This window comes from Monodelphis domestica, chromosome 3 (assembly GCF_027887165.1).
Source record: "Monodelphis domestica isolate mMonDom1 chromosome 3, mMonDom1.pri, whole genome shotgun sequence".
NCBI classification, from domain to species: domain Eukaryota; kingdom Metazoa; phylum Chordata; class Mammalia; order Didelphimorphia; family Didelphidae; genus Monodelphis; species Monodelphis domestica.
In genome coordinates this window covers 99,381,208-99,403,209 of record NC_077229.1, presented here as the reverse complement: position 1 = coordinate 99,403,209, position 22,002 = coordinate 99,381,208, and the positions used below count along the sequence as shown (strand labels likewise).

General features: G+C 37.0%; 1 protein-coding gene across 1 annotated transcript in view; it reads left to right on the top strand.

Moving 5' to 3' along the window:
• LOC103104724 (zinc finger protein 271-like) overlaps window positions 1-22,002 on the top strand; it is a 62,655-nt gene that overhangs the window by 3,534 nt on the left and 37,119 nt on the right. Inside the window, exons 2-5 of the mRNA XM_016431992.2 lie at window positions 5,264-5,348; window positions 10,571-10,662; window positions 21,217-21,343; window positions 21,756-21,869. Coding sequence (XP_016287478.2) covers window positions 10,630-10,662; window positions 21,217-21,343; window positions 21,756-21,869 — 274 coding nt within the window. The 5' untranslated portion in view covers window positions 5,264-5,348; window positions 10,571-10,629. The remainder of the gene's footprint in view (window positions 1-5,263; window positions 5,349-10,570; window positions 10,663-21,216; window positions 21,344-21,755; window positions 21,870-22,002) is intronic.

Genomic DNA, 22,002 nt, shown 5'->3' with positions numbered 1-22,002 from the left:
TACCTTCTCCCCTCTCTACTTTCTTTTTTCTGGCTTTTTCTTTGTTCATCTTAAACAGTGATTATATACCTATATATCCAACTTTGATATTTTGGACTTTGAAATATAGATCTTTTTATAATTATATATTATATCATATTTATTTTATGTTGCACATATATTTTTATATTTTCTACATTATATGTTTACATATTATGTGTAACTATATTTTAAATGTTTTTTTTTCCCCACTATAAAATGAGGAAATTAGACACCAGTCTCAAAGATCCTTGCCCTCTCTTAAATCTTACAGTCCTATGGTCTTTTATACCGTTTTGCCCCTTTGTGAGGAAGTGTTCCATTTCCTCAACCCCTAAGGTTAGACTTGGTAATTTAATCAATGGAATTCTGTTAGTTTATAATTTCCATTTGGAAGATAAAGAAGCTAGCATTTCCGGTTTGCAACACTTTTTTTGGAGTTTGCAACTCTTTTTATCCACATAGCAACTCTGGGAAGTAAGTTATTATACTCATTTTCAGCTGAGAAACTGACAAAGGAAGAGGTTAAATGACTTATCTGGGGGTCACAGCTACTAAGTGTCTGAGGTCAGATTTGAATCAGGTCTTTCAGTCTTGGGCATTGAGGCTCTACCCATTAAGTCACATCTATTAAGTTTACATATATTAAATATATCTACTCTTGGGGGCAGCTGAGTAGCTCAGTGGATTGAGAGCCAGTCCTAGAGATGGGAGGTCCTAGGTTCAAATTTGGCCTCAGACACTTACCAACTGTGTTACCCTGGGCAAGTCACTTGACCCCCATTGCCTAGCCCTTACCACTCTTCTGCCTTGGAGCCAATACACCATATTGACTCCAAGACAGAAGGTAAGGGTTTAAAAAATATATATATATATATATATACATATGTATATATACTCTTTCAGACTTCAACTTTTTATTACTAGCCAGTTTTATATATGTATTTAAGTATCTTCCTGAGGTGGAATGCAACAAACTTTATTAAGTACCTTCTATGTGCATTGTACTGTGCTCAGCATACAAAGACAAAAATGAAATCATCCCTTCACCAAAGCAATCAGGGAAGATAACTACATGTATATAGAAAAGTAAATACAGAATCTGTACAAAGAATTTCAGGAAATGAGTATAGAACAGTTAGCAACTGAAGGGAACCAGGAAAAGCATGAAAGTATAGAAAGAAGTTAGGCATCTGAGCTGATCTTTGGAGGTGCCTGGGCAAAGGGGAGAGGGGAGAGCTTTGCAATCCTGAAATGTTTTATTGGGGAACAAGAAGAGAGGTAGCTGGGTGAAACAGAGTGAGCAAGGGGGAATAATATGACTAAGCCTTTAAGTGGGGTAAGCATACTCCTTGCCCAACTCAGATCCAGAGCATCCTTAGAAGAATAACTTTACTCCATCAATTCTTTGAGCTCATTTTTAATGTTAAATGTTCATCTTTTAACTTCCTACAGAATACTTAAGCTTGCTGGGGTCAATACTCATGCTTAAAAATGTTATATTTGATCTATCTCATTTATTTTGTCTCTTGAATTTTGTGGGAAAATCTGTTGAAGACTGGTTTTGAGTATCTTTTTTTTTCTGGTTGCTTGGAGAAGTTTTTTTATCACTTAAGTTTTGAAGTTTGCGAGTATGCCAGAATAAGCTGAATTTTTTAAGTTCTTTGTTAATTTTTATTGGGTATATTTCTCTTGCTGTATATCAGTTTCTTTCTTTTTCAATGTGTTTGCCAGTACCAGGAATTCTGAAGTTCTTTCTGGACCAGCAACGTTTTTCTGAATTGTTTCCAAATCTTTTTTTCCTAGTTTTCTTATTTTCCAAGTTTTTTTAATTCCAGCTGCATTATCTGTTTGTTCTACCTCTTTCATTGTTTTTTATGTATCTGTTGAGATCAATAGGTCCTCTGTGTTGTAATTTTTTTTCCTCATTCTGTGATTTCTTGGCCACATTCAGTGCTTTAATTCCTCTTGTAATTTTGTTTTAGAAATTGGAATATTCCTTTAATTCCATTAATGTGCTTTTTATGCATTCTTGAAATTTTCTTACCTTGTATCTAAAGAAACTCAGATATTTTCTTTTTATTCATTTTGTTGTCTTTTTAGCACATCTTATTGTCTTATAAGTGTTTTTCTTAGGAATTTTATTGCTTTTTTTGTTTCCACTGTTAATTCTGAGAAAGACAATAAGTTACCTGGCTCTTTTTCTATTGCCCAATTCATCATCTTCCTAAGATGGAAGCTTTTTCAAAATTGTATATTGGGCCTGCTGTGTAGGAAATAAGTGTCTACTCTCTGCTCTTGAGAAGACAAAAAGTATCATGTCTGATTCTAAATACATGGCATGGAAAATCAGCAGAGCCATAGATTTTTGAATTGGAAGGTACTTTATAGGTTAGTCTACCTACTTAGGGTAGCATATCTAACCTGTGGTTATCCAGGCATTGTTTCATCTTTTCATTCAGATCTCACTACTTTACAAGCAGTCCATTATTACATATGTATTCAATTGAGCAAGAATATGCTTTGTAACCTATATCTACTTGTCCTAGTTCTTTCGTCTGGAACTGCTATCCTTCCACATGACAACCCTTTAGATGTTTCAAGATAGTTCCTGTGATTCTTTACTGCATTTTCCTTTCCACACAGATTTTGCCAATTTCTCGATTATTGCTAAACTCCCTATCATGGCCTCCGTCTTCTGGCCAGCCTAACTAGTTAGTGTCCCTTTAAAAATGTTGCAAGGAGAACTGAACTTAATAGTCATTTGTTTCGACCATTGCCAAGTAAAGTGGGCCTGTTATCATAGCTTGGCATTAGTTATTTTGGCAGTCATGCCATGCTGTTACTTTCTATAAAACTGTAGCCTGCTAAAAAACCCCAATATTTTCTTTTTTGCTTTTATATTGTTATTTTTTAGCATTCTTTTTAGATATTGAATTGTAAATTCTCTACTTCTCTTCCACTTTTCCTCTACCCATTGAGCAGATAGCAATATGATATCAATTGTGAAATCATGCAAAGTATATATCTCAAAAAGAAAACTAAAGAAATTTGTGCTTCAATTTGCAGTTCTCTGTTTGGAGGTAGATAACATTTTTTCATCATGAATTCTTTGGAATTGTCTTGAATCATTGTGTTGATCAGAGTAGCCATTGCTGTTACTGTGCATAATGATTTCCCAGTTCTCACTTCACTGCATCAGTCCATATAGGTTCATGCCACTTTTTTTTTTCTGAAACCACCTCCCTCATCATTTCTTACAACATAATTATATTCCATCATTCATACACCACAATTGTTCAGTCCTTTCTCAGGTAATACATATTCCCTCAATTTCCAATTCTTTGCCACCACAAAAAAGGGCTACTACAAATATTTTCATACATATAGGTCCTTTTCCCTTTTATTTGATCTTTTTGAAATATTCATAGGTGCGCTCTTTGTGGTGGCCCAAAACTGGAAAACGAGGGGATGCCCATCAATTGGGGAATGGCTGAACAAACTGTGGTATATGTTGGTGATGGAATACTATTGTGCTAAAAGGAATAATAAAGTGGAGGAGTTCCATGGAGACTGGAACAACCTCCAGGAAGTGATGCAGAGCGAGAGGAGCAGAACCAGGAGAACATTGTACACAGAGACTAATACAATGTGGTATAATCGAACGTAATGGACTTCTCCATTAGTGGCGGTGTAATGTCCCTGAACAACTTGCAGGGATCCAGGAGAAAAAAACACCATTCATAAGCAAAGGATAAACTATGGGAGTGGAAACACCGAGAAAAAGCAACTGCCTGAATACAGAGGTTGAGGGGACATGACAGAGGATAGACTCTAAATGAACACTCTAATGCAAATACTATCAACAAAGCAATGGGTTCAAATCAAGAAAACATCTAATGCCCAGTGGACTTACGTGTCGGCTATGGGGGGTGGGGGGGAGGAAAAGAAAATGATCTATGTCTTTAACGAATAATGCTTGGAAATGATCAAATAAAATATATTTTAAAAAAAAGTATTTTATCTTTTTGAGATATAAACTCATTAGTAGTGTTGTTGGGTCAAATAGTATAAAGGGTATGCACAGTTTTATAGCTTTTCGGGTCCCATATCTTTTTGAAAGGAGCTGTCCTTTTAAAAGGACTTCCCCACTTAGGAGGCATTTGGTTTTTATCTTCACGATGGTCCTGAATACAGGAGATAAATATCTATCCTATAAACTGTGGCCAGGTTATTTTTTTTAAGATTCCATTTTTCATTCCAGTGTTCAGAAATCTTCTGCTCCATACTCCTTAGCTAGAGTCCTGGACCTCTGTTTTTGGCTGCATCATCAAGAATACTGGCTCTGACAACAGAGAACTTGGCCTCAAATCCCTATTCTTCCACTTCATCTTGGGCACTTCACTTACCATCAGGGGATCTTGTTTCCGTATCTGTAAAATAAAGGAAGCAATCTAGATAACCTAAGAGGTACTATCCAGCTCTAAGTCTTTGAACTTAGGAATTTTATCTCTTCCTGTTTTCCCTATATGAGCCTTTTGCTATAGCCAAACTGGCATTTTCATCACACACACGCATGTGCATACGTGACATATTACAGACACTTGGGTGGGATAGGAGAATACAGAATGCTAGACTTAGAGTCAAGAAGACCTGAGTTTGACTCCTATCTCAAGATATTTAACTAACTTTGTGATCCTGGACAAGTCACAGAACCTTTTCCTGCCTTGGGTTTCCTCATCTGTAAAAATGAAAAAATTGGACTCATTGATCTTTCTGTATCCTTTAGAGCTTTAAGTCTGTGTTCCCATAACTTTGGGCTTAGATGCAGTAGGCAAGACTCACTGTTGAGCACTGTCATAATCAGTATTCATATCTAGTCACACTTATAGTTGATATGGTACATAATCTCACACCAACAGTAGCCAGCTAATGAAAAGATTCTTATGTCATGAAGCCCTTTGACAATCTAATGGAACCTATGGACATCTTCCCAAAATAATGTTTTTTAATGCATAAAACTTGTATGATTATTTGTTATGAATGAAATACATTTTCAAATATATATTTTTTAAATCATTAATGGACCCCAGCTTAAGAATACCTGGTCTAAAGCTTTGATAACAATGAGGTCCTAAAGGGTCCTATGGTCCCTAGAAGCTCACATGAGAAGGGTTATATTCTGAGTCTGGGTGAATACTAAGCCTGAACTGTTTCTCTTTCCTGCTTCTTTCTTTTCCTTCAGCTCAGTGTGATTCTAAGGTTCCTGTCTACCTCCAGAGGAAAGCCTAGGAGGCCAGGTGACCAAGCTTCTACAGAGTAGCTACCAGGTGAGCTCTTCTTAAAATTCCAGTGCTCCTTTGGTTTCGGTATAATCTTGCTTACTTCTCTTCAAATTAGTTTTCTTTGCCCAGGAGATCCTCAGCCAGAGACTGGAATCCCAATTCTCTCACGAGAGCAGACTGGGATAATTTTAGGGATGAGGACCTCCATAAAGAATTAACCTTAATTCTTTACCTATACATATATTAGATCTGAAAATAAAACCCTTAGGACCACCTCTTGGAGCTATTTGAGTAGCAAAAGTACTTTAAAACTAACAAACTTCTAATTCCATTCTTTCCCATTCCTCTCTTGAGAAATGGCCTTTAAACTTCCTTGAAGTTGAAGTATGTGGCTATAAATCTCATTGGAAGAAATATAATTTTTTTTTTAACTCTTCTTGGAGGGGACTTATTGAAAGACATGATTGATTCTGAAAATTAGGTTTTCCTGGGTCTGGACTATGTTGAACTTCTTATCTTCCTGCTTTGAAAATCAAGTGGGATCTGCTATGTTTAGATTCAGAGATCAAAGATTTTTAATCATATCAGAACAGCCTTTAATCACAGCCTTGTTGCTTCCTAAACCCAAGTTATCTTAGTATACCTACGTATTCCCAAAATCAGAGAACTTAAAATCTGTGAAAGAGAACTCAGAGGCCATGTAGTCCAACCCATATTTGATGGAAACTCCTCTCTAACATCCCTAAGAAGTGATTGCCCAACCTCCATTTGAAGACTTCCAATAAGAGAACCTGCTTCTCTCCAAGTAATCCATTCCCCTTTGAGGTACCCCTAATTGTTAAGAAGGGAATTTTGTTTTTGTTTTACTTGACTTCCCATGTTGGCTCAGCATTTATTAAGTTCCTATTATGTGCCAGGCACTGAGATTACAAAAAAGGGAAAAGATTGTTCCTGTTCTCGGGGAACTTACAGTCTAAAGTAGACAACATGCAAATAACTTGTGTACAAATATTGGGCCTCTATTTGGCCTATCTTTTCTTTTTCTGAATACTTTGAAATACTTTTTCCAAAATCTCTATCATGAACTCAGTGAAAGAAGGAATGGCACTATGGTATAGGGTAAGATTCCTATCTTTTCTAGCTTAACAACCAATACATCTTGTTGGCCAGAATCGCACCTAAAGTAGCAGTTTTCCTTGTCTTTTCCTCTACCATTGAAGGATGAAATTATTCAAGGCAAGTCACAAATTTATTTGCTGCTATACTTTTGGCAGCAAGTACCAGCAAGTGTTGGGATAGATGACATTCCCCTTTGTGCTAAAATCACCAGCTACCTTGATGCAAGTACTGTAGGGAACAAAATTGTGAAGCTCTGGCTGGATCACGTTTAGGATTTCCTTGGACCTCCTGCAATCACAGCCTTTCTATGTGTACATTGTTCTTCTTTTCCCACTTGCCCCTTGAAAGGGTTAGGATTGAGCTCAGGATAAAACATCAGGCCCCCCATTTTCTTTTCCACAAGCAGAATTTCCAGGATTATCTGATATAATCACACAAGGAATTGAGGGGAAAGAGATCCCAAAAGGTAAGTGAATGAGAATTTTTTCAGAAATTGAATATGGATTTTCAGAGCATCAGCTGTTTGCTTGGCTGTGCACTACCCACCACCATTGGCTGTATAATCAGAGAATGTTGAAGGGCCAGTTGCTTTTGGGAAAGGATATAAACCTTAAATTTCCATGTAGTGGAAACTGTTGCTTATTTAAGCCCTCCAAGGGATCCCATAAAACTTAAATCTTTTACTTGTTCTGTCACCTTGGAATTGAGGCTATTTGGAACTAATTAAAATCCAGAAGTAAGTATTACTGAGTCCAATATCATAAAGTGAGATTTGGATGGGTGCTCCCAGGCCACCTTGTCCAACCCACTCTTGGAATAGGAATCCCTTTTACAACATACATGACAAATGGTAATCAAGACTTTGCTTGGAAACCTCCCAAGGCAACCCATCACAGTTCTGGAGATTTTTTATTAATAAAACTTTCCTTACATTAAGCCAAAAACTGTCTTTCTGCAACTCCTCCTTTTTACTCCTAATTCTACCCTCAGGAGTCAAACAGAACAAGTCTTAACATTCATCCACATTCCTTTAGCTCTTTGCCATATTTGCTATGTCCTGAATGAAGTCCCTTCCCAGTCTTACCAACCCTTCTCAGGATATTCTCCAGTTTGATAAATACTTATTGAATGAATCAATACCCTTTTTTAAATGTTCTGCCTCAAAACATGTGCATGATACTCCAGATGTGATCCAATGACAGTAGGACATTAACATTTGGCCTGCTCTAAACCAACCAGTGGAATGTAAATCTCATGAGAGAAGGCCATGTTTATTTATTTTTGTCCAAACTTAACACCATTGAAATCATAGGTCCTTCCTGATCTGCTGTATCCCCTTCATATGTCTAAGATGTTACCTTATACATATAAGACATAGGATATAAATACCTGTTGGATTAATAGCTAGTAATAGCTAGCAGTTATATAGAACTTTAAAGTTTATAAAGCATTTTATATATGTTATCTTGTTTGAACCTAACCACAACTGTGGGAGGGAAAAACTATTATCCCCATTTTACAGATGAAGAAATGCAAGCCCAAAAAGGTTATGTGAATTGCCCAGAGGTGCACAACTAGTAAGTTTCTAAAGTGGGATTTGAACTCAAGTCTGCTTTACTCCAAGTCCAATGCCCTTACCCACTGTGTCAGCCCAGTTGAAGCATATTGACCTTGAAATTCCACTAAAACTCTCAGATCTTTTTCAGATAAATTGACCTTTAGGTCTAGCCCTCCTTAGGTGTTCCTTATACTAGTGACATCACAGAACCAGAGCAAAAAGAAAAAAAGATGCTCACATTGTTCAGGGTCACTGCTTTGTTCCTAAACTTGTGTACTCCCTTCTAATAATACATGCTAGGGATGTTTCAGTAAAAGAAGCTAAGGTCACTGCTCTAGAGGAGGCAAGCTTCTTCAGTGTTCTCACTATTCCATTTTTTAAAATGGAAGTAATATTTGTCCTTCTCCAGCCTTCTTTACTCTGGCACAAGGAGGTACACGGTGAAGGCTCCCAGGATTCATCATGGGCAGTCAGGTGCTCCTTGACTTACCTTTACTTTGTTTCCTTTTAGCAGTTTGTGTTTTGTCTGTTTAGTTCAAAATTCATTCTCTTTAAAGGAAAAATAGAGCCAATAGAAGATTTGAATATTTTTGCCTTCTCTTCATTGTCCCTCATCCCTTCTTTGATCCTCTTTTCTACAATATAGCTTCTTTGTTTAAAGGCCCTATACTGATAACTAACTTCAACTCTTTCTAAGCTTTAGTGCTCCTGACACTTCTTACAGGAGGATCATACTACACTCGTACTCATCTTCAATTACCTGCCCTTGCTTCCATCTTCTGTATGTGTTTTTTTTTTTAATTTAATTTGGTTGATAAATTCCTTTTATGCATTCACAGTGGTGTCTGCAAACACATTTTTTCTTAATTGGAATGATTGCTCATTGTGAAAGAAATCTTTTGATAATTTGTCTGGGTTAATAAAGTGTACTGATTTCAGCACACTTTTCTGTCCCTTTCTAAAATATCTATCTTCTTATCCTGTTTCCATAGATCTTTGTTTTCAATTATCCACAGTGTACTTAAGAATCCTTTTTTTTTTCATATCATTTATTACCTTTCAGATTTAGGAAAGGTATTAAGTCTGTTTTTCTTAAGAACTCCACACTTTGTCACTTTGAAGATATTTTCTTAGAACTATGCAGTATCAGTTACTAGGAGGCTAGAAATTTAAAAAGCTAAACCATTAGAATCTGATTGGCAGGTTGCTTTTTATCTCTCTTAGATTGATTCATTCCATTAACCTTCCCTACCTGCCTCAGATACAAGATGAAAACCTTTTGAAGTCTTTTCCTTCTCCTTAGAGTTAGCTGCTAAGCTTTTGTTGTTCCCTGCCCCTTTTAAGGAAATTGTTCTTTTTTGACAACAACCCCCAATATTACTTCTGCTGACTATAATATAAAGTCTTTCATCTCTTACCTTCTGTTGTACACTCTTTTCTTTACCAGTGGTTCACCCAATTGGCAGAGACTGTTCAAGGCATAGCATAGTGAATGATGTGCAAAAGTACAGAGACCAGAAAAGACAGATTAAGATCAGAAAGCAGCAGGTAATCTTTAGTATATTGTATAGAAACCTATAAAAGTAAATTGAGGGGTGACTCTAACCACCCCCCTTCTCCAGTCATGAATTGCTGCCCTACTCAGTAAGCTCCTATGGCTCGCCATTACCTCCAGGATCAAATATAAAGGACCTGCTTGACATTTAAAACCCTTCACAACCTGGGGGTTTTTCTTTTCAGTCTTCTCATACCTACTTCCTTCCATACCCTCTGTGAATCAGCTTCATTGGCCTTGCTATTCTTCAAGAATGACACTAAAGATAATATATGTATAAGCCAGTGGAATTGCTTGTCAACTCCAGGAGTGGGGAGTGAAGAGAGAAGGGAGACAACAAGAATCATGTAAACATGGGAAAAAATTAAATTAAATTTAAAAACAAAACAAAAAGAATGACACAGTCTCCTGAGAGCCTCTTTGCTGACTATCCCCAAGTGCCTGAAATGCTCTCTGTCTTGACCTGGCTTCCTTCAAGACTCTGCTCAAATCCCACTTTCTGCAAGAGACCTTTCTCAGTCTTCCTCAAAGCTAGAGACTTCTTCTGTTTGAAATTGCCTTATTCCCTGTAAGTTTCCTATTATTACAGTTGTTTTCGTGTTGTCTCCCCTAGTAGCCTGAGCTCCTTGACAGTAGGAACTTTTTTTTTACCACTTTCTTTGTATCCACAGTGCTTAGCACAATCCCTGGCACACAACACAGTAAGCGCTTACTGAATTCCACTGACTAAGATGACCTGATTTGAAATGTTTACTCTAATTCCACTGGTTCCATTGTTCTACATGCATTGTGTATGCCCCCATTGAAGGATTTTAAACACACAAAAAAAGTCATATTCAGTTTAGCCATACCTTCACTGGCAAAATGCAGTCCATTACAGAGTTGGTGTTCATGATGATTTAACAACAACATGACCTAATGGAACCTGTGACTCCCCAGAAGACCTTGTTGGGAGGGTGGTGGAATCCTGGCATGAGATATCAAGGGGCACTGTGGGCAGCCGTTTCTCAATCATGACTGCTTTTTTCCCCCCAGCTCTGCCTGCCCTCCAGGTTCCTGCACATCTTCTGAGGGGACCCCCAGGAGACCAGGTAATGGCAGCTGAGCTCCTGCCAGCCTGGTCCCAGGTGAGCCTTCCCACCAGAAATTCCAGTGTTCCCTCATTCCTTACCTTTGCCAGGACCTTTTATGTTTTGTAGGTATTCCTACCAGGCAACTTTATCCCTAATTTTCATAACCATTAGAGCATAGTTCAGGAACCATATGGTCTGCTCCCTGGTTCCCTTCATACCCCATTCCCTAGATTTTACCCTTCCTTTCCCATTCCCTTCAGCTTCACAGAATCCAGGAGTATAAATCTAGTCTTATCTAAAACTTACCTAAAAGGAGCCCCTGCTTTGCAGTATTTGACTCTTATTTTGAGGATCTCCAAGAACAGGGAACTCACTTCCTACTTAGGTAGCCCCTTTCATTTGTGATTCTCTCTAGTGGTGTTGTGCTAAAAAATGTCTCCCTTTAATACAATTAGTACCAGTTCTGCCCTCTAGCAGCCACTGTTGTTGTAGGACCATGCCTCTTTTTTATGTTCAATTATCTGCCATTACTTTCATCTCTTCATTTGTTGAGAGTACTGGATTTCTCCCCCCCGCCCCCACATGGAAGATCATGTCCATCTCTGTAGCTGCCTCTATGCTTCTACTCAAACTAATATGTTCTGTATCCCCTAGAGTAATAGCAATGTTAAGGGCTGCAGCCCTGAGAGAGACCTCCAGAGGGTGGCTGATTTATAGCAATTATCCATGTCCTTGATGCCAACTCTTATGATCTCCACTAGAAAATCATCATCCCTTTCTTTCCCCTTTGCTCTCTCCAAGCTATGTTGCTTTTGTCCTTACTGACATCATCTTCACCATCTCCTCAGTGAGGTTTTCACAAAGCTGAGCATTTTTCTGATTCAGTCAACCCTTTTATCTGTTTTATTCCTTCTGAACATGTTGTTCCCTGGCCTTTGTTGTGTTCAGATCATGAACCACACTACAAGCCACACTACAAGATGCCTGTGAAGTCATATTTACCTACTTACTTTATAGTCTGATTCACTTTGTACGTTTCCTGTACTGTGATCATTTAAGTATTAGCATCTTCAACTACAAATCCCATTTCTATGCCTCTTCCCTCTTTTTTACTCATAACTCTGGATTTTGGACACCTTCACACTATAGTTCTTTTCCTTTAATTACACCTGCTTTACCCTATAATATCTGGCTCAGTTGTAGCTAGATCATTTTATTCATACACCTACTTTTTTATTCTAAAATCATTCTAAATTTAATAACTATCAGGAAAGATAAACATAAAATAAAGGATCTTACCTAAAATTGTTAGTACATTTAAATTAAAAGAGTGACCAAACAAGAAATTTGTTTGTACTATTGCCCTTTTTTCTCCCAGTTTTTTTATTTTTTTCATTCAGTTCCGTGTAGAAACAATTTTTGACAATTGTTTTTTGACATTTTAGAATTCAGATTTTCTCCCTCATCCCTCTCTGTGAGGCAGTAAATAGCCTGAGATTTAGGTTATATACTCATACTTTTATGTAATTAACATGTTTTCATATTTCTCATGTCATGGTTAGAAGTCATATATCACACATACAGTAGAAAGGAAATATACCAGAATATGGCAGGCTCCTTTTTTGGCTGCGGGGAGCATTTTCTCATGAGTCCTTTGTAGATATCTTAAGAGATTTGCTTTGTTGATAATGATTTAGTCCTTCATGGTTGATCATCAAACAATATTTCTGTTACTGTATACATTGTTCTCCTGGTTCTACTCACTTTGCATCAGATCATATAAACTTATTCCCCTTCTAAGACTGTTGGAAGTTCTGCTACCTTGGGCTTTTTTTATTTGCAGAGTTATAGTCACTGTATGTGTGGAGTTGTGACTCCACTTTTTTGCTTTACATCATTTCACATGTGTCTTTGTTTTCTCTTGTTCATATTCATCCTTTTTTATGACACCATGGTATCACTCTGAAAGGTTTCGGGCTTCAAGCCTATGATTTCATCTGAGGAGAAATTCAGTGTGGACATACTTAATTGATATAGATTGAAAATTTGTTACTTTTAAGTCTTAGAGAGTTACCTTAGAAATCTAGAGATTATGTGATTTTGCCCATTGTCACAGCTAGTATTGTTCAGGCTCAAAACAAATACAAGGCTTTGTGATTTCCAAGACTACCATGCCATGCTGCCTCTAATATTACAGTAATGTGCTATAATTTAATGACATTTTCTATGGATATAGTTTTAAATTTTGTACTCTTGCAAGTAAATATACAAGCTAATATTTTTACATAGGTATGAATTTTTTTTTTAAACAAAAGATCCTTTTTTTCCTGACAGTGAATTGCAGGGTCAGAAAATACAATTGATTTTGTAACATTGTAGTCCCACCAACAATATATTGAGTGTGGATTTTCCTACAGTCTACCAATATTGTGTACTATTTTGGGGGTTTTGCCATTTTAGTGGAGAAAAATTATCTTAGGGTCAATTAATTGGGGAAATTGATCATTTTCTAATGTGGTCATTGACAATTTATGTTTCCTTCTTTGAAAATCTGTCCTTGGATCACTGAGAGGTTTTAAAATTTGGTGGGATCTTATATAGATCACAATTTTGTAGATATATAGAAGTGGTTTTTTTTAACAGCTTCTGAATATTAGACCTTTATTTGACAAATAAATCAATCTTAATCATTTTTTCTTTTATTTTTTAGAGGCATTACTGTTTGTTGTCCAAAATCCTTTTATCCTTTTTAGCATAGGCATAGTCACACACCCACTATACCAGCAGTTTAGTTGTGGATGGTGTTTGGGAATGGTAACTCTTAAACCTAAAACATTTACCATGTAATAATACAAAAGCAGTAACTTCACAACAAAACAGATGCAAAGCCTGTCTTTCCCCATTTCTCTCTATCAAACTAGAAGGGGCAGTAGAAGTCCACCAGGCACCTGGGAGACATCCCATTTCTAAGGCTGTAGATGGCGGTAGAGAGTAACATGCCCTAGCTAGCTCAAGGCAAGGCCTCTGAAGAAACAGCTATGTAAGCTGAAAGCTTTCTGTGCCTTCTGTCATAGGTCCTTGTTGTCTCTCCTGTACTCAACTTTCTCTCCTGTTTCTCTGGTTTCTTGAAGCTCTCAGTCTAGTAATCAGAGAAAGGGAGACAGAAGGCAAGAGAGACAGATAGACTCCAGTTACTTGATTTAATGTTTCTCAATTATAAAAACTTCAAACCTTAAAAAAAAAAAATTTTTTTTTTAAATCACATGCATGTGAACTGAAAGAGTATATTGCCCTGCAGTCATCCTTCCTGCAGCCATTTCTCTGCCTTCAAACAGTTCCTCTCAGTATATTCATCTGAGGGACAATTCTCTTTTTCATCCTGACAATATGTGGCTCGCCTCAGCATTTTATCTGAAAGATTATGTTTCACAAGTTGATTTTTATCAGTTTTCCTTATACCCCAAAAAAATTAGTCCTTTTCAACAGCAAAACTGTTTACCTGTGCAAATCAATGCCTTACATTTATATTATCAAACCTATCATTTTTGACGCCAATAATTTCATCCATGTATTTTATTGATAATGTTCCTCCCCACCATTGTCAGATCCGATATAGTTTCTTTCTTGTGGTTGGATTTTGTTGTTTTGTTTGTTTGTTTTTGGTCTTTTCATTGTTTTGGTCTATTTACATCTAGGTTTTTAGTTGTTAGATATCTTTTAACTTCAATTATTCTCTCTTATGTTAGGCCAGATACTTTATCCACTGTGCCACCCAGTTGCCCTTAATTATTGTTTCCAAAGATAATGTACCCATTATTAGTCTCATGTGTTATTGACCCACCCTGAACCAGTCTAAAAAAAAGTTTTTCTGTTTTATGTTAATTGTGTTGATTTCTTTTTCTTTTTAATGTGATTTCCTCTTTATGAAAGAAGCTTTGCTTTTGGATTTCCTTGTTTGCTCATTTATTTTTATCTCCACTTTTCCCCCTTTCTGTTTTCTGGAATATTAGGCAACACAGGATATATTTTGTAGGCCTGCATATTTTGTTAGCAACTAGTTTGTCATAAGAAAATTGGGAATTAATTTTAAATGTTCATCTTTTTTCACTTCAAGTCAACTTTTGTTTCAAACTTTCCTTGAAATTCATATGTCTTTTTGTAAACTTTTCAAAATCAAAATACTTCTCAAATGTCCATCTGTATAAAGACTGAGGTCTTTATACAGCAGACTTCATACTTCAAACCGAATTTCCCTGGGTAGGTTTAATTCATTTCCATGTGACCAAATTTTGAGTATGTAATCCATTACATTCCTTGAACTCATTAAAAAATTCTCCTGTAATTCTAACTTGGTTAAGTAATTTTTATGTTTCTGGCACCCTATAGCATTTTTTCTTTATCATTTTAAGAGTTTATGCTGTGTTAGATCCTGGATCTTTCCCAGTTGGAGTCTTGTGGATTTTTTATTTGTGTTGTCTTTTCCCTCCCTGCTTCTACAAAGAAACTGAATAATTTTCTGAAATATTGCATTTATACTGTTTTTCTAAATTTTCTGTGACATCATTATCCCTCAAATTATTGTTATCTTTGCCCAACTTCCCTGTCTTTTGAATCTGGATATGTTCTTGTTTAGATAATTCAAATATTTTCTGAACCTGTATTTCCAGGGCATTTCTTATTACCTGCCCAAGGTCACACAGCTACGAAGTGTCTGAGGCTAAATTTGAATCCAGGATCTCCTATTTCTAGGCCTGACTCAATCCACTGAGCCTCCTAGCTCCCAGCCCCTGCAGTACATATAAGAATAGAACTGGAAACAAAGTTCTATATTAGTTATTTCTACTGGGGCGGGGGGGGGGGGGGGGGAGGTGGTGAGGGAGTAACAAGGGAAGGTGTTATTATAGTCTACATATTGATTTAATTCATTATTTCTTTCCTGTCTTTTATCTCTAGTTTAATTTCTTTATGGGAATTTTTTTACTTCAGGATTCTTAATATGATCTTGTAAACTACTTAGCATATTAATTCTTGCCTTTTTTTGTCATTTATCTTTTTGAAGACACATTTCAAGATACATTGTTTCTTTTTCCACTTGCATCATTTCTAATACTTTAGTTTTAATTCTCAACAAACATAATTGCAAATCCATTACATAGAACTCATTCCTTTCAGTAGTATCAACATTGTCTTGCCTGTTTCTCCTCAGAAGACCCTCTCGTTTCCTGTTTTTTTTTTTTAAATCTTTCATTGAAGTGCTTTTCTTCTTTTACCCTTTTGTCATCACTTTCAATATGCTTACTGCCATACAAGCTCTCCCTTAAAACAAAAGCATATTCATGGAAAACAAATTTGTTTTGTAATGGTTGTGTCTAGAAATGTTCCTAATAATGGTAATAGCTTGGTCAAAGAGTTTGTGCAGTTCAGTGACTTTTTGAGCATAGTTCCACATTGCTTCCCATAATGATTGAACAAATTCATTCCTCTGCCAGTTGCATTAGTGTTCCTGTCTTTTCATAGCCCTTCCAACTGTTCCATGGTGTTTTTAAACTATATAAACACTTTTCTTAATATTTATCACTGATTTAGAAATTGCATTTAATTTTCTTGTGTGACTTTTTTTTAAAGTTCTTTCATGTTTGAGAGGGGGCAGGAGTACTTGGTTTTTTAAAAAGCAAGAGCTTGACTTCCTCTGAGCTTTAACTCATTATCTCATTTGGAAAACTAGTTTTAAAATATTCTTGGTTAGATCAGCAAACCTCTAGGTAAGTCCTTATCATTTCCATATCCTCTATCATGGCCCAAAAAGTCAAATCCCATTTTCTGATACAATTTAACCTACCATTCACCTTTCAGATTCTACTTTTCTAAAGACACTGGTGAAAGGACCAGAGATCACACCATGGAAATTTTGTTTGAGGAATCTGAGGATGTTTAGCCTGTATAAAAATATATAAGCATATGGTGGAGGAAGGGAGAGGTTGGAGAAAGAATGTTGCCAATTTTCAGATGTTTGAAGAGACAGATTAGACTTTTTCCTCTTAGACTTGATGGAAGAGCTGGGATTAAAGCAGATTTATTCTTGATATAAAGGTAAGAATGCCAGAGTCATCCAAATCTGTAATAGGTTGCCTAAGAAGTCACTAAATATGCTCCCTTCAATCTAGATTTTATTGTAGAGGGGATTCTTGACAAGTAAGTGTTGGAAGAAGTGGCCGCTGAGGGCCTACCCAATTCTGAAATTCTATCATTTGCCAGCATTGTGAAAAACATACCTGACCTATACATCCAGATCATTCCGTTTTCTGCCCAGAACTTACAATTCTTAGGGATTTTTTCCCTCTCCTCCTCTATCCATTCATTCACTTGTTCTTTCTAAATTGGAATCCTTTCATCAGTAAATCATGTAAAAAGCATTAAGTGCCTATGTGCCAATTAGTGTGCCAAGTGCTGGGAATTCCTCCACAGATACCTATCTGGCCTGGCTATGTGAAAAGCAGAGCACAGTGGAGAATTCTGAGGAAAGGGAAGAAGCTGCCAGAATAACAGTGACATATTCAAAGCACCAGTTAGAAAACAAAATTCTCTCTGAGGTTTGCTGAGGAAGGCCATTGCCTCATGGAGGAAGTGACTTCTGAGTTTTCATGTTCCTCCTTGATACTCTCCTTCATTTCCACATGAATCAAAAGAAGTTTCAATAGTACTCATCAGGTCTGAGAAGTTTCAGGTGACTTTCTTGTTTTAATTTTTTTTCTTTGTTTTAAACCCTTACTTTCTGTCTTAAACTCAGTATTGTGTTTTGGTTCCAAGGCAGAAGAGTGGTAAGGGCTGGGCAGTGGGGGGTAAGTGATTTGCCCAAGGTCACACAGCTGGGAAGTATCTGAGGTCAAATTTGAACCCAGGACCTCCTGTCTGTAGGCCTGGCTCTCAATCCACTGAGCCTCCCAGCTGTCCCCTCAGGCGGCTTTCCTAAATATTCCTGTTAATGCCTTAGGAAGGCAGCATCCCTACTAATTGCTCATTGTAAGTGAGCACTACTTTCTCTTTACTTCCCCACAAAGATTCACCAATGACAAATAATCTCTATCCTGTGACTACTATAGAAAGGCTTATCAATGGTTCTCAAAGTAGAGTTCAGAGACCCTGGAGAGTCCTTGAGCCCCTTTAAGGGAATCCATGATAGCAAAACCATTTTTGTAATTGTACTAAGACATTACTTATCTATTAAAATACTCCCTTTTCCATCCACAAATCTTTGTGCAGCCAGATTTTCTTCCTATACTTCAACCAAAACAACAGATTGCAACAGACTGAATGCAGAAGCAGATGGGAGAATCTAATTGTTTTCTGTGAAGCCAGACTTTAAGTAAACTATATAAAGCAATGCCACTTTTCTCAAAAAATTCATTTTGGAAAAGTTACTTCTTATTTTTAAAAAGTTATTTATGTTACCCTGTAATGAATTTATTATCTTTAAAATGAATTAATAAATATTTTAAGAATCTACTTTAATTCCTAATACAGCAAAAACTGATAGCTATAACCTACATAAGCAAAAACTCTGACGTCCTCAATAATTTCGTAAGAGTGCAAAGAAGACCACAAATTTTTTTAGAATTTAGAATATTTTTCCATGGTTCCATGATTCATGATTCTCTACACCCCACCCCACCCTGGCTCTTTACTCCCTCCTCCCGAAGCTGACAAGCAGTTCCACTGGATTATACATGTATCATTGTTCAAAACCTATTTCCATGTTGTTCGTATTTGTATTAGAGTAATCTTTTAATGTCAAAACCCGAATCATATCCCAATCAAACTAAGTGATCGAGCATATGTTTTTCATGTGCATTTCTATTCCCACAGTTCTTTCTCTGAATATGAATAGTATTCCTTCTCATAAGATCCTTTGGACTGTCCTGGACCATTGCATTGCTGCTAGTAGAAAAGTCTATTAATTTGATTGTGCCATCATGTATCAGTCTGTATAAGGTTCTCCTGGTTCTGCTTCTTACTCTCTGCATCAATTCCTGGAGGTCTTTCCAGTTCACATGGAATTCCTCCACTTCATTAATCTTTTTCAGAACAATAATATTCCATCACCATCAGGTACCACAATTTATTCAGCCATTCCCCAGTTGAACACCTCATCATTTTCCAATTTTTTGCCACCACAAAGAGCATGACTATAAATATTTTTGTACAAGTCTTTTTCCTTATTATCTCTTTAGGGAATAAACCCTACAATGGTATGGCTGGGTCAAAACCCTTTTAAAGCCCTTTGGGCAGAGTTCCAAATTGCCCTCCAGAATGGTTGGACTAATTCACAACTGTACCAGCAGTATATTAGAGTCCCAATTTTGCCACAACCCCTCCAGCATTTATTGCTTTCCTTTGCTGCCATATTGGCCAGTTTGCTAGATGTAAAGTGGTACCTCTGAGTTGTTTTAATTTGCATTTCTGTAACCAGAAGGGGACCACAAATTTTTTAAGAGTGTAAAGAGTTTTGAGACCAAAAAACCTTGAGAATCACTAGAGGAAAAACAGTTACTCTATTCACCTCCTTCCACCCCAGCCCAACACCTCCATATAGGTGGTTTTTGTTGTTGTTTTAATTTCATGCAGTATAGCTCTTTATTCCAGTTTGATTTTCAATCACATACATATTATTATATAGTAATGAAAATAATAAAAAAGAATAAGAAAATGAGAGATGTTAGATTTCACAGTTTACTTATCTAGTCTTCAGCAGTTTCCTAAAATGTAGATAATAATGCAGTTGACTGATTCCTGTTTGGGAAATCTAAAGGGAAAAAAATGTCGTTTTTCTATTCCAGGTTAGCAGAGGGAGACAAACAGGTCTATGGACATGGGGGAAGGAGCTTGACCATGAGTGTGCTGCAAAACATTCAAACACCTGTGTTTGGCTGAAGGGTGGGATGAGGTCCCAGGCCTGTACTTGAGTGTGACATTTTTCAGGGTTCAGGAATAGGTGCACCCTGGTAGCTTATCACCTACTACCCAGTTCCAGGTCACAGATCCAGAGTGGATTAAGGAAGGTAAGGAGTGGTTATAGGCCCCATGCCTTATACCAATTAAGGAAGAAGTTCAGAAGCAGCAGCAGCAGAATAGCTCTTGACCCCAAGAGCAGAGTTTGAGTTCAGTCTATTTTTAGCCCCAGCTGAAGTCTACAGAAGAACAGGGCACAAATCCCAGACAAAAAGGAAGCCTCCATTTCTATCATTTTGTACCAGCAGAGCTAATTGTAGCTGAGTCCAAAAGCAGTCTATAAAAAGTAACGAAGACTATGGTTTAATAGAAACTTGGGATGACTTTTATGTACTGATGTTGAGTAAACAGGGCCAAGAGAACAGTTTCTAAAATAACACCAATATGGTAAAGACAAACAACTTTGAAAGCATTCGGAACTCATAACAGTGTAATGACCAACCACAGTTCCAAGATGCTCATTATGAAACATGCTATCCACCTTCTGATAGAAGGACTAAGTGTAAAATGGGATTGAGAGATTGAGCTATACACACATTTCATGTGATACATATATGTTTCTTTTAGACATGGCTAATATAGAAATTTGTTTTCCTTGACTATACATGTTTATACATAAAGGGTTTTATTTGCTTTTCATTCTCACTTCAGGATTTGGGAGGGATAAATTTTTTTGATTTTTAAAAAATAAAATTTAATTTAAAAATAAAATATTGTACTTAAAATTAGGAAATCTACACCCTAATTCCAGCTATGATTCCTACTGACTGTTGACTGGGCAAAGTGACAATCTCTAGGCATCAGTTTGAAGCACCTCATAAATGTGAGTTCTTAGTTGCTTGGATATCATAGTTAAGAATTCTCTTAGTTTCTCCTCACTTTTAGATAGATTTCAACTTCTCGTTAACCATTTTTGTTCTGTCCTTTCCAGTCTTAAGGTCATTCTCTTTTGTAAGGAAAAGAAGAAAACTAGAAAAAAGTGATTCTGTCTTCCTGTAGTTCTCCGTTATTATCTTCATGCCATCTTGACCACCTTTGCTATTTCTGTAGACTCCACATAGTTTTAAAACCCTTTTTGTGCTGCATAGCATCTATCACTAGCCTCAGCTCATTCTGGGTTCTAATACACCTGGCCCTGACCTTACAGGTTCTGTTCAGCCCTTTTGTATTTGTACTCAGTTAATTGCCTTTATTTCTAATTTTTAGATATATCCTTTAAAAAATTAGAGTTAATATAATTTCCTGAGTATCTACATTAGACACTTTAGATTCTTCTCTTTTTTTCTATCAAAATAGAATCATTTGTCATCAGAATTTAGTTCTTCATTTCTCTTTTCACTTTTTAAAATCCATATCCATGCCTACAATTTCTCTATCTCATATCTCTCACCCCTGCTTAAGAGCTAGACCACATACATAATACATAATATGCATTTTATCATTGTACATCATATTTTGTACTTCTCACACATAAATAGATGACATACACATACTGAATATGTATCCATCTATTTATGTATGGCTGTTCCACTGAATGTGTCACCTCCTCCCCTATTCCCCAAGGCCAAGGAGTGGGACTGCAACATGAATGTGTTGTTTCAGGTGTTGGTGACTTTCACGGATGTGACTGTAAATTTCACCCATGAGGAATGGAGTCTTCTAAACCCTGCTCAAAGGGGTCTTTACAGGGACGTGATGCTGGAGAATTATGAGAATATAGTCTCATTGGGTAAGGTCTCTCCCCAATCACATCTGAGGTTCTTGACTTCTACTTTTCTGAATGAACATAGAATATGGAGAGCACATTTGGTTTTGGGTTCTGTTTCTAGCATCAGAAATCCCTAATTCCATCTGAATTCAAACAGGATATTTGTCTTCCCCAGCCACAGGCCTGGTCTTGCTGGGCATCTTCCTTAACTCTCCCCGAACTTGTATCTCTTTCTCTAAATTCTCTTTAGGAATCCAGGCCCAGGACCCTAAGGTCTAACCTGGATATTTGCCTAGACTGCTCCAGCCTATTATGGCATCCCTGGATGTTACCTTTCTCATCCCTTCTGTCCCTTACAGGGGCTGAGGCTGAGCTTGGGACAACTCTTTGTACCAGACAAACCACCAGGCCCTGTTTCCTTCCTCACAAACAGGGTTTCCAGCGTGTGAACCTGATGTAATCTCCTATTTGGAGCAAGGGAAAGAAGTATGGGTTTTGGACATGCAAGAAGCTGAAGAGAGAGAGATCATGAGAGGGGACTGCTCAGGTGAGTGACTAAAAACCTTTTAGTCATTAAACACAGTTATTTGATTGCTCTATATGAAAAACATCTCAGAATTTTAGGGGACTTCAAGCTCAGTATGAGTCAGTATACTGAGAATCTAAAAACACTGATGTAT